The 16,836-nt window shown below is 57.6% G+C and overlaps 1 protein-coding gene across 3 annotated transcripts in view; it reads right to left on the bottom strand.

Annotated features, from left to right (window-relative positions):
- The window catches only part of ADGRL1 (adhesion G protein-coupled receptor L1), a 43,276-nt gene that overhangs the window by 11,867 nt on the left and 14,573 nt on the right, over nt 1–16,836 (bottom strand). For 2 of the 3 annotated variants that reach the window (XM_064479911.1, XM_031437449.2), the window contains exons 3-6: nt 13,436–13,649; nt 9,688–9,797; nt 1,818–2,618; nt 601–915 (exon numbers count right to left, since the gene is read on the bottom strand). In XM_064479911.1, coding sequence (XP_064335981.1) covers nt 601–915; nt 1,818–2,618; nt 9,688–9,797; nt 13,436–13,649 — 1,440 coding nt within the window. Of the gene's footprint in view, nt 1–600; nt 916–1,817; nt 2,619–3,746; nt 3,813–9,687; nt 9,798–13,435; nt 13,650–16,836 lie in introns of those variants that run through there. The other variant, XM_064479912.1, reaches the window with a different exon arrangement.

Here is a 16,836-nt window from a genome sequence, read left to right on the forward strand (position 1 = left end):
CAGTCAAGAGAAGTGTCACTCTAAGGTGACATAAGCCACCCCTACTTCCCCTCCCTCTTGGCTCCCCTTCCATCTTTGCCTACCATGTTTGGAACCTTCTATCAAGGCCCATCTCGGAAGCCCCACCACTTCCCCCATGAAGCCTCTTCTGATCCTCCCCTCAGATCCCTGGAGTGTGTGGGCCCGGCCCCACCCTCTCGTCACTTCAGCTGCTCTCTGTCTTGTCACCAGCTGCTCCTGGGCCTGTTCCATTTCAGCCTAAGCCCAGGACCCAAGTCATCTCCCATGGGCTCCCTGCAGGGTCCGCCCAAGGTTCTGCATACAGCAGGTGCTTAGTATTGTAGGCAGGGGACAGGGTGGAGAGGGGGCAGTGTCTGAGCTGCTGCTGTGTTCTAGGAGCTCTCTGGGGCTCTGAGGCTCCAGCTGCAGACATCAGATGTGACCCCGCATAAAGCCCACATTGGCAAGAGATGGACAAGGTAAGTGCATCTATGCTAAGCTGAGCGATTGGGCATGTCCCCTGTCCCTTCCCTGGCCAGACCAGTAGTAGCCATTCCCCAAGCCAGCTGCGGTGGAGGTAACTTTGGCTTCAGTACTCACCTCGAGTCCCCTTGGGGCAGGGCCTCTCCACCAGCATGCCCTGCTGGGTAGCTGGCCACTGGACCCGCCGCACCTCTCGAGGTTCACAGAAGAGCTCTGGGGACACATGCAGATTGGGGGCTGGAGGCCGCCGGGTGCTGGGGGCTGGGGCAGTGGCTGGAGGTAGGTCAGGTCCCAGCTGGTTGATTGCACCCACGGGGTGTGTGGTGAGAGGCGCCCGGCGGAGTGGGGTGGTGGCTGCGGGTGAGGCCGTGCTGGTCAGGGGTGTGGGCCGGGCAGTGGTGGTTGTGCTGAGCGGTGGGGAAGTGGCTGGGCCTAGAAGGGAGAGAGGATACGAGATAGGGTTACTCCCCTGCTTGAGGCGCTGCCCTAGTGTGTCTGGGCACGCAGTCCCTGGCATCTTAGCGTCTCCGTCGCCTACTCAAGTAAAAAGATACCCTGGTCTGCACTGGGTCTGGGATACCTCCCTTGGCCTCTCTGCCCACAGAGGGCCCTTGTACCCCTGGGACCATCTAAAGCATCAAAAGGTGGTAAATTTACTCATTCATACTCTTGAGATCTGAGAAAGCAACCACAGAGGCCAGGAAGGAGGTGTCTGGGTGCTGCTGAACACAGCCACCTCCCATCTGCATTCCACCCTCTGGTCTCTCTTACCTGGCCACGTCCCTCTGGGGAACCTCAGTTCCTCCTTTTGGGTTAGACCCAGCTCCCTGGAGCTGAGGGGCTGCTCTGAGCTGGATTAGGGCAGCTGAGGGGGCAAAACAAGACTGTAGAGGGACCCCCCCCCCCACCAGTTCTAGTCAACATCAGCAGCTCAGCTTTGTTCTGTTTTACTTATGTTGGGCTTCCACTCAAGGTTTTGGTTGAAGGGGTTCCAGGGCTCAAAGTGTACAGGTCTCTGGGAGACATAGTGCAGCTTAAGTAGGAGCCCAGAGTCCTGGATCCAAATCCTCAAATAAGTAAGCTAATTCCCCAGCCATCCAGTGCTGGGTTTCCTCATCTGTAAAACGGGGACAATAACAACCCTGCCCCTGTCTCATGGAAGATCAGAGGAGTCAACTGTGAAGCCTTTAGAACAGCCTCTGTCACATTGCCATTATGTGACTGACCTCCATCCAGGGCCTCCCCAAACCCACCTCCAGAGGTCAGAGTGCACTCCTCACCCTGGGACCAAGGTTGGGGGTGGGGTGTTGGAAGCAAACTGGAGCAGTCCTCACCAGCACTGGGGTCAGGTGGCCCGAACTCCAGGCTATAGCGCACCACGAAGTAGTTGTTCCAGACATAGAGCTGGTTGTCGCGGGGGTTATAGTCGACAGAAGAGACGAACTGGTAGGGGTTGGGGAAGGCCAGGCTGACGGGCTCCTCACGGTTGGCGTTGGTGTTGAAGGCATAGTCCACGCGGTTGCCGGCCGCCTCGCTGTCATCGTCCACGTACACGGAGCGCAGCACATAGAGGACGCCGCACACCATGAAGGCGTTGGACGCCGAGCGCTTGTCGTAGCCGGTTTCCCATGTGCCCTCGAAGCGCAGCGTGTAGGGGTTGAGCTGGCTCACCACCAGCCGCCCGTTGTTGCCCTCGGTAGCGTAGATGACCCACAGCCCGTTCTCATCCACGGCCAGGTCAATGTCAGTCTTGCCCCCCCAGCGGTAGGGGGAGGTATCATGGTAATTGGCCGTGTTGATGACCGTCTCCCCACTCTTGATGCGCGTCCGCAGATCGTACTTGACGATATTGCGCGTGCGTTCCTTGTTGTAGAAGACCGCCCCGTCATAGACCACAAAGCCCGTGCCATCCACGCGGTTGGGCAGGCGGTAGGTGGTAGTGTGGCGCGCCGCCACGTAGTCCTCCCATGAGGCATACTCGGTCAGCGTGTCCGTGCGGTAGGGGATCCAGGGCATGACGTAGATGCGGTCGCCCGCTTGCAGTGGGTCTTTGCACCATGCTCCAGACTGGTGCTCCGACTCGTGCGTTGAGGTGGGCTCCAGCACTTTCTGCAGGGTCCCTGGGCACACGAAGACTGGGCCAGGCGGGTGGGCGGGGCGGACATGGGGAGAGGAGGAGCAGAGGCGAGGGAGGGGGAGAGAGAGAGGCAAGTTGGTCACGAGGCCAGAGGGGAGCCAAGCTGTCCCCTCCTGCTGCTGCAGTCACGGTTGCTTGGTAGGGCTGGTGATGGGAAGGGGGTTTCTGGGCTGGGACCCCTGCCCCGCCCAGCTGCCCCTCTCCCTGGAGATGTCAACCCTGGAGGCCATTAAGAGCAGGGTTAGTGGTGGGAGGTGGTGCCCCTCTTTCCTTCCCTGGCTGCTAGAGACCCCACAGGCTGGGGATAAGGGGTTTGGCAAGAGCCATCCCAGAGACGTTCTCATGTGCCTAAAGCGGGGGGGGGGGGGTGGAAAAGATTTCCTCACTGCAGCCACTGGTGACTTTGAGGTTCCAGGGACTCAGAGCCCTGCCCCTTCACCATCGTCTGCGCCCCCTATGGAAGAGCTAGGGTCAAGGGTCCCATCCTTCACCAACCACACCAGGACAAATTTTTTTTTTTTAAACTCCATTTTCTTCCTCCTGCAAAAATTGCAAGGTAGAATGATGTTTCCGTACCCATTGTGGGTGGGCTTCAGGAGTGCACTCCTATTCCAGGGTGGGAGAGGCACCCCCACACCCAGTAGCCATGAAATCAGTAGCTGAGGAAGGGTTTTTGGAAAAGTCTGGCCCCTCCTGAGGGTGCCCAGCCCTGCCCCCAGCCGGCAGGGTCTCTCATGGGGTTTATTCAGCAGCAGACACTGACACTGGTGCACAGGGGTTGGGGGGAGGACATGGGGAGGGGTAGGACTCCCAGGAGAGTTGGGGAGGGGGAAGGAGAGCTGTGTGGAGGGAAGAGAGACAAGGTGGGGGAGGGGGCCTCCTCGAGGTCCTGGCTCCAAGGGAGTCACGCTGGAGAGCACCTGGGAAGAAAGGGTTAGTGCTGGCGAGGAGAGAGGGGGGTGAGCAGAGAATTCACTCCAAGGCCCAGGCCCGACTGAGGGTCCCTTGGGGGGGCAGTCCCAGGTCCAGCTCACAGGGGGCAAGGGAGGGAACCAGGTGCTAGGATAAAGACCCAGCCCGCCCCCAACAGGCCCCCCCCACCTCCCCTGTCCCGACCCCGATTTACCTGCAACCATCCCCGGCTCGGGAGGAGGGACCAAGGCAGCGCTGATGTCAGAAAGGTGGGGGGCCCCCGCCCCACCCCCCCATTCCCTGAAAAGGAGGAAAACCTCAACTGCATCTCGTTGGCCGCCAATGGCCTGCCCACCCTTGCCCAGTCACGTCCCAGTGCCACCTATTCCTGGCCTCCCCTTACTGACCCAGTGGGGGTCTGGACTTTCAGTCAGTGTGACCAGGCTCCCCTGTTCCTCCCACGGTGGTGGCATCCATCCATCCAGGATGGCTGGGGCCTCCCTCTCACCTCCCTGCTAGCAGAACCCACGGACAGGCCAGGGTGAGAGTCTGCAGTGAATTCTCTGCTCCTGCTTGGCCTGTCATCAAAGCAGCTGGCCCCAAGGGGATAGCGAGGGCCAGGACTTGGCACCGACTTGGGGGGCGGGCAGCCCCAGTGGCTAGCGGGGCCAGGGCAGGATCCGCTCCTCACTCCCTCACTTTCAGCCTCACTCTTCAGCAGGCTTAGGTGGGTGGGTGGGGATACCCAGCCCTCCCTTCACAGCATAAGGGACAGTTTGACCCCAGGGTCTCCAGGCACAAAGCAGCCAGGGGCATGCCCTGTTTTAGGAAGAATAGGGGAGCCTGGGGCACAGAGGTGGGCAGGAACCAGAAGGATCCTGGCCTGAGCTCTGGGGCTCCACCATCTCACTGTCCCCAGTGCCGTGAAGGGTTGACCTGCACCTTCCGTCCAGCACACCTGGCCTCTGCCCTTTCCTCCTGTGCCTGGGTCTCCCCTCTCCCCAAGCCGAGTCCCCCTGCCAGCTTTGTGACGCCTGAGCAGATGTGTTTGTGTGTGTAAGGGGGGCAGTGGGAGGTCTCAGAACCTGGCCTGGTTGGAAGGGCATGGAGGAGGAAAATGTGGTTAGAGGTTACCCTGGGGAAAGGGGAGAAGGTGAGGAAGGGTCTGCTTGGGGCCTTAGCCAGCAAGGACCCCTCCCCAGCACCAAGCTCCCAATACTTCCTGTTCCCTCCCACCCACCCCTTGAAGAGAAAAGATCCCAGGCTGCCGTATCCAAACCACCACCGGGCCTGCAAGAAGAGTGTCTGGTGCTGGGTGGGAGAGACTCCAGGAGAGAGAGAGGTGGGGAGAGTGGAGGGGTGCAGTGAGGGGCAGGGTGGTGGGCTGGCTGCCCAGGCATCTATGAGATGGGGGAGGGGAAAGGGGGAGGGGAGCAGCTCGGAGGGACCCCGCCCCACCTCCCTCAAAGGGGATGCTCCATAGACCACCGTAATTTCAAGGCAAAAGTGATCCTGAAAGGTCATCTCTTCCAGCCCTGCCCCATGCCTCAGAACTGTCAATTTCCCAAAACTTTCAGGGGAGGAAGTGACCATCCCCAACATCCAAGTCCTCCAAGCCTTTGGGCTGCAGCCCCGCACACCACGGGGGGCTTCCCTCCTCTGCTGAAGGTTTAACCTGCGGCAGCAAGAAATTACGGTGCTCATGGAAGTCCCCAGACCCAGCCTGTACCTCCCCCACCCCCCTCTCCCTGGTCCTCTAACCACAACAGCCCAGAAGAAACCCTGACTGCAGCTTCGCAAGTATTTCAGAACCAGAGAAAATGCTCCCCCGCCCGTCGCTCCCCCCACCGTGAGGCCCGCCCCCGCCCCCTTGCCCCGATTTGGCAGGCTGCCCTCCCAGGGCTGGGGACAGCTTACACCCCTCCCCAGGGCTGGGCCCCCAGCTGGTGGAGGACAGGGGTTGGGGGTGGGGGAAACTGGTGCTCCGTGCTCCAAAACAGCTCTGGGCCTTGGAAACGCCAAACCAGAAGGAACTTAAGCCACCAGGAGCCAGAGAGAGAGAGAGAGAGAGAGAGAGGAGGAATCTGCTCCCCAAAAGGAAAACAAAGGTGTCCCCTCCACCCTGCCTCCCCGGAACCAGACACATGTTACAAAAGTTGGGGCAGGAAGAAGAGAGGAGAGAGACGGCTCACCCAGTGCCCTCCGCCCCCAAATGGGAGCCAGGGAAGGGGGTCCCTCCCTCCCCACCCGCCCTGGATGCTTACACACTTCTCCTGAAGGAGGCAAAAGAAGTATGAGAGAAGGCCAGGTCCCCCCCCCGCAAGGGCGAGGGACTAGGAATGAGGAGGGACAGGGAGAGAGAAAGAGAGAGAGAGACAGAAGGTCCTGCCCGAGCTCAGAGAAGAGCTTCCTCAGGTGTCTGGAGGGTGGAGTTGCCTGGCCGCACCAGGGCTGGCCCCACTGGGGGGGGACAGCAGGGTAGGGGATAGCGACTGGACCAAGTTAGGGGTGGGGGAGAAGAAGGGGCCGGAGGGGAGGGCGGGTCACATAAGTATGGTACAGGTAAAACAAAGTCTGAGTTAGGGGTTAGCATTGGTAACAGTGCGTTTACCTTTCTGCTCCACTTCTACTTTAAGCATCGGAAGAGAGAGAGAAAACAAATTGAAAAAAAAATGTGCAAGAAAAAAAGAGAAAAAAAAAGATTAAATTGCTTTTGTTTCTTTTCTGGCAACACGCCCCCTTTTCCTTTCTTTCCTCACTCCTGGTTCCCCACACCCTGAAGGTAGCATCAGCCCCCACCCCCAGGTCCTTTCCTCTAGGGAGGGTGTCGGGGAGACAGTCACAGGGAGGGGGAGACACATGGGAGGACAGAGACCAAGAGAGACACAGGGTGGTGGGGAGAGGGAGGTTGGGGTGTGCAGGCAGGTGGACAGAGCCCTCATAGTGGAAGGGGCACCCTCAGTGCAGCAGGGGCTGAGGAGAGGGGAGCCCCAGCTGGGAGGCGGCTCTGCTTAGTGGGGGCACCAGGGAGGGATGGGGGGGTGGAGGAACCATTTGGATCCCCTCCAGCCCTGCCTGCTGCCCTCCTAGAACCAGGGACCCAGGGGAGGGGGTTCAGTGCCTCCTGGGGCCTGGTAACCCCAGCTTCGATAGCACACTGAACTACTCCCCTTTCTGCGCTGGCCTTGCAAGAGTCCAGCTGAGTTTCCCCAAACCCCCAGAACCCAAAAAAAGCCAACACAGAGAGAGGGTGGCAGCGTCAGACACGGAATGATGGAGAGGCAGACAGGCAGCGCCCCCTGGGCCTCAAAAGAGCCCGGTGGGGGAGACAGAGGCAGAGAGGGAAGAGGCTGGGGTAGGGGACATCACAGATGGGGCAGGACAGCAGATGGGGGCACAGACACGCTCCCACGCTCCCCCGGGGCAAGCCCGAGGCTTAGTTTCTCTGCCCAGCTTCCCCCCTGGGGGCCCAGGAGCTGGGAGTTCCCAGCCCGCTGCTGGGGTGGGCTGGGGTGGGCGGGCGGCACCTGGGGGAGGAAGGGGGCACGGTTAGACTGTGCTCAGCTGCAAGGCAAATCCAGCGTTAGTCGGGCCTGTCCGGTGTGTGTGGTGGGGGGGTGGTCCCACACACCCACAGCTCCCTTCCCACGGCAGCCCCTGCACCCACCCCTGACCAGCACTGGGGTCACCCCAGCCTCTGAAGCCCAGGGCAAGATGGCTGCCCAGGCTGCTCCCCCTTCAGGCTCTGTGTCCCTGGCCCCTCAGGAACCTCTGACCAGGGCCTTGCTCTCTGGAGGGGCAGTGTTTGGCTTCCTTCCCAGCGCCTCATCCAGGGCCTGGTACACAGGAGGTGCTCAGCGAAACGTTTGGGGCCCCTGTTCTGTGGCGTGGCTTCCATCACCTTTGTAACTTCAACCCTCTTCTTCTGGGACCAGGAGCTAGCTCAGACACCCTAACACATCCTCCGTGTATGTGACAGTGTGTATGTGTGTCCCCTGTCTCCCCAGGGCTCAGGGTAGCTCTCTTCCACCAGACTGGGGGCTGTGCATCCCCTGGACTGTCCTGCCCTCCATCCCCTGAGCCCTCCTAGTCTCTGTGGGCCATGACCGCCAGCCCACACTAGGAGGTTCAGCTCCAGAAGCTTTCTAAGCTCCTCTCCTCCCCACAGCCTCTAACTTTCCTGCTTCTTTACCTGCATGGTAGCCACTTGCTTTGGACGCCACTTGGACCAGGGGACTTTTTTCCTGTCCTTTATCTTACCTGCCTCGGGAGAAATTGGGTGCGTCATCTGTTACTAGTTTTATTTTGATTACCAATAGCAATGATAATAATTGGTAAAAATCATGACTGCCAAGTGCTGTGCTTACTAGGTGCCAGGACCACTCTAGGCACCTCCTGGGCAGCCTTTCGAGAATCTTGTCTATAGGTGAAGAAGCAGGATCAGTGAAGTGAAGCGACAAGGCCGAGGCCACACAGCTGGCAAAGGCGGGCACTGCTCCCTTCACACCTGTGGCTGAGTGCACACAAGGGGCTTTCATCCACATTCTCTGAAGTCTTTCCCAGGGAAGGCATCTGATTCCCTCCCACCATCACAGAGAAAGGTATAGGCTCAGCCGGATGGAAAGGGCACCCAAACCATTACTGAGCACATCCTGAACCAGGCTTGGGTCTGGGCGCTGGGGGGTGAAGAGGAGGCTCTGCCCTGGGCTAGGCGCTTCACACACACGACCTCCTAGACTCTTGCCTCTTCCTGCAGCGGTGCAGAGAAATGAAGTCATTTGCTCAAGTTTAAGAGCCAGAAAATCTAAGAGCTGGGGCCGAGCTTTGAACCCAGCCTGATTCTTCCACTGTGCTAAGCTCCCCAACTCCTGCCCCGCTTCCCTGCTGCCCCAGCCACGGGGGTGGGCAGTGTCCCCAGTGCTGTGGGGAGGCTTCAAGAATCAGATGGGCGGCCCCCTCAGGAAGTGGTTGGAGGTCTTGGTCGCTGAAAGGAAAGGGTGAGGAGTAAAAGAAGGTTATGGAAGCACATAAGAGATCCTGTCTCCCCCAACACGTCCATGGTCACCTGCGCGGAGAAATCAAAGGTTGTGGGGGAAGGCAGGGGTGGGAGGGGAGAGGAGGGAGAGTCGCAGGGCCTCTTGCTCCCCCGCCCCTGCCCCCCACACTCAGACACCCTTGTGGCCCTGCCTCCTCCCCCCTCTGCCTGGAGGCCCTACCTCCAGGTTGGCTAGGAAGCTGGGGGGTGGAGAGGAGGGAATGGATGAGGGGAAAGGGAGGGAGGAGTGAGGGCCGGAAAGAAGGGCTGTGTTAAGGGTTGGGTGCTGAGGAGGAGAGACCCTGTCACTGTTTGCTCCCCTTGGCCAGGTGCAAGAATGGTAGGCCCCTGGCTCCCCGGATCACCTTCCTCAGGCTTCCTGGGTGCCACCCTTAGCCCAACATGGTGGCACTTCCTTTGCAGACAGGAAGTACTGCCGTGGTAATGGGCAAACAGCCGGGAGTTAGAATCTGTGGAAGATGCCCCTAGCCCTTCACACCAGACCTGCCACTAGGCCTCAGAGGCTGGTCCACCGCTCTGTGGGTATAGAGTTCAGCTTCCAGGACTGGGAAGGGGCAGGAGTAGGGGCATGTGAGGGGTGAGGGGGACAAGAGAAAGGAAAGGGAGCTGAGAGGAAGTGGGGTGAGTGAGAGGGGAGAGCAGGCGTGTACGTGGGGGTCAGGAAGGGCAGGGATGTGAGAAGAGGAAGGTGGCAGAGGGGTTAGAGGGTGTCAAGGTCCAGGGAGAGGAGAGAAAGATGTAAGTGTGTCAAGTGGAGGACTTGGCCGTGGCCTTGAAGTGTGTAAATAAGCCAAGCGCATGTGAAGACGCAGGGTGAGCAGGCCAGGGTGACAAGGGATGGAGAAGGTGCCCTGTGGATGGGGACAGTCTTTGGGGGTGGGAGTGGGGCAGCACCGGGTGGACAAGGGTGTCTGGGAGAAGAGAATGTGTAAGGGAGGGAGCAGGCCCAGCCGTCCCCTGTGCCTTGCCGCCCCCCTCCTTGGCCATGTGTGTGTGTGTGTGTGTGTGTGTGTGTGTGTGTGTTTTCAAGGTGTCTCCTCCTCACTTGCTTCTGGGAGGGGGAAGGGCCCGTGTCCGCATGAGGAACAAGATGACTCACTGTAGGGGACACAGTCGTACTGCACCTCCAGGTACTTGTAGGTCCCAGGACAGGGGTCAGGAAAGGCGTCGGAGCCGGCAACCACCACGCACTGGGTGCGGTTGTTACACCTGTGGAGGAGAGACAGGGAGCTGGGAAAAGACAGGCCTGGAGCTGGGGGGGGCAACTCCAGGGTCAGGAAAGGAATGGACACCCCCAAAATTGAGAAGGAACATGGAGATCACACCAGGGGCCTTGTGTGGGTGTTGTTTTCTGTTCCCTGCCTGCTCTCTATTACCAGACAGGATTCTTCTGTTTCCAGCCTTGGCACGGCATGAAGTTCAGGGTGGGGCCAGAGGTGTCGCCCCAGAAACTGCTTCCCATAAGCTGCTTCCTCAGCTACCCTTCCTTCATCACTTTCATCCTATCTGAGTGTCACCAGTGCCATTACGTCCTTGTGATTTTTCCTCAGTTGACCGTAAAACCCCTCCTTTGTTCATGGAAGAGTAAGATGTGAAGCTACACATGCGAGCTGGTGTCTATGCAAACATGCTATTGATGAAAGGCTCACGGTGTTTGCCTGTGTTCCCTTCAGACCTCATCTTGACATGCCCCACCCTCTGGACAGCGCTGCTGTGAGGCTCTGCATCCTCCATTCCCCACGGGGACACCCTCGAATCCCTGTCAACTTCTCAGGAAGCTGGCTAACACATAAAGGAAGGCCTTCTTCTTCTTCTTCCTTTTAAAAAAATTTTTTTTGTGGGGGTAGGGAATTTGGTTGGTTGGTTGGTTTGTTTAAAGGAGGTACTGGGGATTGAACCCAGGACCTCATGCATGCTACCCATGCACTCTACCACTGAGCTATACCCTCCCTGCAAGAAAGGCCTTCTTACTGATAACAAAAAGATGTTTCTTCTCTGCTGTTTCCATGATCAAGGTCTGTTTTCTGGAGCAGGCTGGGCAGGAAAGCAACCTGACTAGGGGTGTGTAGGAAGCAGTTTGGGGGAGCTTCCCAACAGCTACAGGGCAGAAGGGGCTGCTGTGTCTTCTCTTCAATCCTGTCCTTAACCAGTGAGTACTTAACTCATACCCACTCATCTCAACCCCTTCTTTAAAAATATAACACTGACCTCAGAAGGTTAAACAAAGAGATAGTTACCTATGACCCAACCATGACATCCCTAGTTATAGTCCCCAAAGCACTGAAAACAGGTGCTCAAAATGACTTTTCATAGCAGCATCATTCACACAATCACCAAAAGGAGCAGACAACCCAGATGTCCATTGATGGATGAGTAGATAAACAAAACACAGGACATCCATGCAACGGAATATTATTTGGCCATAAAAAGGAAGCAAGCTCTAACACAACGTAGCTGAGCCTTGAAAACATCACACTCAGTGAAAGAAGCCAGACACAAAGGCCACATGTTTCATGATTCTATTTATATGAAATGTCCAAAACAGGCAAGTCCAGAGAAAGAAAGTAGATTAGTGGTTGCCAGGGACTAGGGGTGGGGGGGTGGCCAATGGAATGGGGAGTGATGGCTGAGGGCAACAGAGTTTCCTTTTGAGGTGATGAAAATGTTCTGGAAGGTTGCACAACATTGTGAACATAACTAACGCCACTGAATTGTTCACTTTAAAACAGTGGATTTTATGTTATGTGAATTTCACCCTAACTTAAGGATGAAAACAAAGCCCAAACCACAAAAACTCTGGCCTTTTAGCAGAAGATGGCATGTCCCAGCCTCCGCTGAAGCTGGAAGGGCACTTAGATTGAGTTCTGGCCTGGGAGGTCGGAGTGGGAGTTACGTGGCTTTTAAGAGGGGGGTGGGGGCTGTGCTGCTGAGACTGACAGAAGTGTGAGCTGAGGGTCTCTTCAACTCTGATCTTGTGGAAGTCTCTGTATTTATTCTGGGGTGTCTCTGAGTAGTGGAGCTGCACCCTTAACTAATATAAAGAGCCTCTGGGTTTAAGACAGGGGTGCAGCAGCCCATCACGTTCCCTCAGCCCTCGACAGTGACCATATTGCTCAGTGTCCCCTCTCTGGAACTCAGAACCCAGGCGCATCAGGACTGAGCCAGTCGCTGTGCTGGGCACTTGGGGAGACCATGGACTGTGAGGCCCGTGCTGACCAAAGCGGCCAGGGAGAACCTGGAAAGGCAGGAGGGAGGCGGAAAAGATTCTGGTCTGGGACTGTCCCTGCAAGGGTGGTGGGAGACAGGAAGTGGGGAAGAGGGACAAGACTGCTGGAGGGCAATGGACGTCTGAGAGAGGAACGGTGGGAGGGAGGCGATGAGGCGGCTCTGGCCCACCCATTTGAGCCACCTGACCATGCCCACGCCTGCCCAAAACTCTTGGGAAGCTTTCACTGACCCCACCAAGTGACATAGCCTAGAATCCCCAAGGAGCTGCAGAGCTGGACCCAGGCCTCCTTCCCCTTTCCACCTCTATGCTCAGGGTCCTGGAGTGAACCCGGAACTCTCTCAGGCATTTGGCAAAACTTCAGGGAGCACCTGCGGTGTAGCTGGCTGTGGACATAGCAGTGACAGACAAAACTCCCTTTCCCTGTGGGGCTGACAGCCCAGTGAAGGAGGACATAAAATAGACGTGATAAAGAGGCAAATATCCAACAGAACTGTGCGTGGAAGTCAGGACCAGGAGAGAGAATGCAGGGAAGAGGCTGGGAAGTGGGGGGCTGTGATGTTACAAGGTGGTCAGGCAGTCCTCACTGAGAGGTTAGGTAAAAAGAAATCCCTCAGTAAGGGGAGGGAGGAGCCAGGCGGGTGTTGGGGAACAGCATTCCAGGCAGCGGGAACAGCCGGTGCAAAGGCCTAGAGGGAGCCCTTGGTGGAAGATGCCTGACGTGTGTCAGGTAACTGAAGCCCATTGAGTGAGGAGGAGCGTGAGGAGGTGAGAGCTGGGAGAGGATAGGGCAGAGTGTGCAGGGTTTTGTGGGCCTGGGGGAGGACTCAGGCTTCTGCTCTGAGTGAGGTGGGAGCCTAGGAGGGCTCTGGGGTGAGGAGGGCCCTGACTCGGTGCTCACAGGCGCCCTCTGGTGGCTATGAGGGGAACAGACCATAGCAGGCAAGAAAGGGCAAGGAGACGGGGCGGAAGATACTGCAGCAGCCTGGGGGGCTTGGCAGTGGAAGCAGTGGTCAAATCTGGGTATAACTTGCAGGAAGAGCTGACCAGCTCCAGGTGGTCTGGCTGTGAGAGAGGCTTCTGCAGCTTTGCACACACAGTGCCTCTGCCTGGCATCCCCCTTACAGACACGCAGAGAAGCAGTCTCACACCGCCTCGCTCCCTCACGTTCTCACGCGTTCTCTCAGACACCCAAAAGCACATACACTTCTGTCACCTGTGTTCACATGTGACCGCCTCAGGGAAGTCTGACCAGACGTCCAGGCTGTCCCTTCAGCTCCCATGACACCTCACTCTGTCCTGCCATGGCTTTTACTCTGCAAGCCCCCAGTTAATCTTGGCGTGAGCTTGTGGAGGAGATGGGCTCTTGGTGGGGGCGGGGGGTACAGGCTGAGAGGTGATAGGCTGGTGAGGGGATGAGCAGGGTCCTACCTGCTGTTTGCACAGGACCCAGCACCTAGTGGTTGCTCAGGAAACACACGCTGAATGCGTAAAAGGAAGACTGAAGGTGAACGAGGTGCGCTGGCCAGGGGGTCACGTGGAGGACATGTACTTTACTCAGGGACCCCAGGGACTGCTGCCACCCCTTCTCCTGGGAGACCCGCGGGGTGGGGCCCCTCACCTCTGCGACATGATCTTGAAGGCGTCCGGCAGGTAGCACTGCACGTTCTCCATCTGGAAAGGGTCGGCGTCGCAGATCTTGTCATCGGTGCGGCCATAGTTGGCGTTCTCCACCATGATGACGTCGCTGCCTGGGCACCGCAGCTCGATGGGGTAGCCTTCACATGCCAGCTCCCGGCGCATCAGCCCGAACGGGAGCCCGGCCCGGCTCAGGCCTGAGGGCAGGAGAGGAGGGAGTCACACCTGGGCTGGGAGGGGAGGGAAGACCCTGCCGAAGAAGGGCCACCTCCAGCCTGACTGTATCACGATGTGAGCTATATGAATTTCAGCTTATTCATCTGCAAAATGGGCTTCTAAGGGTGCCCACCTGTGTAGTAAGGCCATTAGCTGGGCCCAAAGAGAGTCTGGCCCAGGCCTCAGCTCCTGGGAGGTGCTGCCTAAGCCCCTGGAGTGTCTTTGCTTACCTGGGGGCTTTGAGCCATGCTGGACAGTGTGTTACAGGTTGAATTCTGTCTTCCCTCCCTCTCAAAATTCATATGCTGAAACCAAGTTCCAACCCCTAGAACCTCAGAACACGACTGCATTTGGTGATAGGGTCTTTACAGAGGTTATCAGATTAAAATGAGGCCATTAAGGTGGGCCCTAATCCAATATGAACGGTGGAAAACAGAGGAAATTTGGACCCTGAGGGACGCCCAGTAGGAAGACATGCAGAGACAGGGAGAAGACAGCCGCCGACAAACCAAGGAGAGGGGCCTGGAACAGACCGTTCCCTTGTGGTCCTCGGAAGGAACCGAGCCTGCTGACACCCTGACCTTGGACTTCTAGCCTCTAGAACGGGGACAGAATACTTTTCTGTTGCTTAAGTCCCCAGCTCTGTGGTACTTTGTTACAGGAGCCCTAGGAAACCCATACAGTAACAGCGTGGTTTCTGCTGGCTTCTGGAGGGGCTGGAGACCGAGGCCAGCCCGTGGGTGGACAGCCCGGTCTACGTAACTGAGCCCCAGTGAAGACTCTAGACACCAAGGCTCAGGGGAGCTTCCCGAATTGGCAGGCAGTACAACATGCACGCTGTCACTTGTCGCTGCCAGGAGAGTTCCCGCTGTCCGCGACTGCACTGAGGGGGAACAAGCAGAAGCCCTGTGCGTGGAACTTTCCTGGATGCTGCCCCATGCGCCTTTTCTCTTGGCTGATCTTAATCTGTGTCTGTTCACCGCCATAAACTGTAACCACGAGTATAATGGTGTTTCTGAATTCTGTGAATCCTTGAGGCGAATCATCAAATCTGAGGGTGGTCTGGGGGATCCCCAAACTTGCAACTGGTATCAGAAGGGAGGGTAGCCTGGGGCCCTTCCCCAACTTCACACTGCCCCACGCAAGGAGCAGAGGGGGCAGAGGGGATGCACTCATGTTCTAGAAGAAACCACAGAGCCTGGCATTGCCACTTCCCAGCTGAAAGGCCAGGTGTGTCCTTTGGGCCAGGGCTTCTCACGCATGGTGTGGCCTGGAAATCAGCAGTATCAGCATCCCGTTCAGAATGCAGATTCTGTGTCCCCTGACCCAGGCCTGCTGACTCAGCATCTGGGGGATGAAACCAGGAACCTTCGACGCGCCCACCAGCAATTCTGCTACATGCTCTAGTTTGGACGGCCACTGCCAGAACCTCACCAGGCCTCAGTTTCCAGATCTATAAAACGGATCACCACAGACCAGTGCTGTCCTAAGAGGATGCTGTGCTAGAAAAATCGTTTTTTAATTTATTTTATTTTTTAAGACTTTTTTGGGGGGGGAGATAAGGCGATTTTTAAAAAAGTTATGTATTTACTTATTTTAATGGAGGTGCTGGGGATTGAACCCATGACCTTGTGCATGCTAAGCACATGCTCTACCAGAGCTATAACTTCCCCATAGAAAATGATCTGAAGGAGGTATGGTGCCATGCACAGTGAGGGCGCCACAGGGAGGGGCCTCCTTGCTTTCACCTGGAAAACCTCCCACAGTTGCCCTGACAATGAAAGAACATGCTATGGGCATGCCCAGTTCTCCGAGGGGTTGCACTGTGACATGTCAGTTCCCATCCTGTGCCATTCAGGGACTGAGAACTTGGATTCAGGAGCCAGGTGGCCAGGCTTTAAATCCCAGCTCGGCCACTCCCTGGCTGATAGCCTTGTCCAGTCACTGATCAACTCTGGGCCCATTTCCTTCCCTAAGGAGCTGACAACTCCTACCTCGTAGACCCAAGCAGAGGGTGCAGTGCACCCAGTACATAGTGAGGCAATAGGCCGCTAATTAACTGTTATCATTAAGAGTATTAAGGCAGCTAGTCTCTGTCAGACAGGGCCGGCTCAGTCCATGCCTGCAGGGCGGCCACCTTCTTAGACACTGTTCCCAGCCAGACCTTGCAGGATGCCAGAGGGGAGTGGGGGTGCAGAGTGGCCCCGAGGCACCATTGTAGGGACTGTCACTTGCAGATGAAGAAAAGGTACCCCTGCATGATGGCAGCAGAGCGAAATGGGTCCCTTTTCTGAGATCTGGTCCCTCCAGTGCCGGCTGGGGGCCCAGCGGAGTTGGCAGCTAGGCCCTTGAGGTTTTTTGGGGTGAGCTGAGTCCCGCTGGGGGGAAAGTTTTACATGTGTTCCTCTAGCTCCATCTGCCTCCACATCTAATTTTAGCCCTTTCTGGGCTTGGGAAGGAGGCTGGGGGTGGAGGGCTGGCTCAGAGGGGTCTGGGGGTGGAAGCAGCCCATCCTGGCCCAGCTGGGGCTGTAGGGCAGGACCTAGATGGGTAGAGAAAACCGGTGCTCCAGGAGCAGAGGGTACCAGTTGGTCGGGGCAGTGCCAAGGCCCTGTGGCATGGCTGAACAACACCCCTCCACCTCTGTGGCTTTCTGGAGCATGGGGCTATGTGAAGGGGCCCTGGGGGGCAGGGTCCACCACCAGTGCCCTCCAGATGGGCTGGGAGGGGCAGGCAGGGGGCATACCCAAGGCAAGGGCAAGGCCAATGGGCCTCTTCCCTCTGCCTCTCCTCTCGAACTGCCCTGGCCCCCACCTGGGCCTACCATGGGGACTATAATTGAGTAATTGGCGAGGGTGGGCGGGCAGGCTTGGGGCACTAATTGTGGCGTGCACAGGATCCCGGGGCCGGCATAGGGCCGGGCCGGGTAATTAGTTGTTTTTAAATAAACGTCAGCGGGCATGCTTTAATTAAGCCTTCTTCCCAGCGAGAGCCTCGGAGATGTAATCACACGGAGAGAGACACACACAAGATAGAAGGCGTCTGCTCACCGGGAAGGCCTGTCCCGGTCCCAGGAGGCCACAGCCCAAATCCCAGGCTCCAGGAACCCCCATGGGATGACCCCTAGTGCTCTGGGTTGGGGGGTGGGGGGCTGATCCAGGGACCGCG

The sequence above is a fragment of the Camelus dromedarius genome, chromosome 27 (genome assembly GCF_036321535.1).
Source record: "Camelus dromedarius isolate mCamDro1 chromosome 27, mCamDro1.pat, whole genome shotgun sequence".
Classification (NCBI taxonomy): Eukaryota; Metazoa; Chordata; class Mammalia; order Artiodactyla; family Camelidae; genus Camelus; species Camelus dromedarius.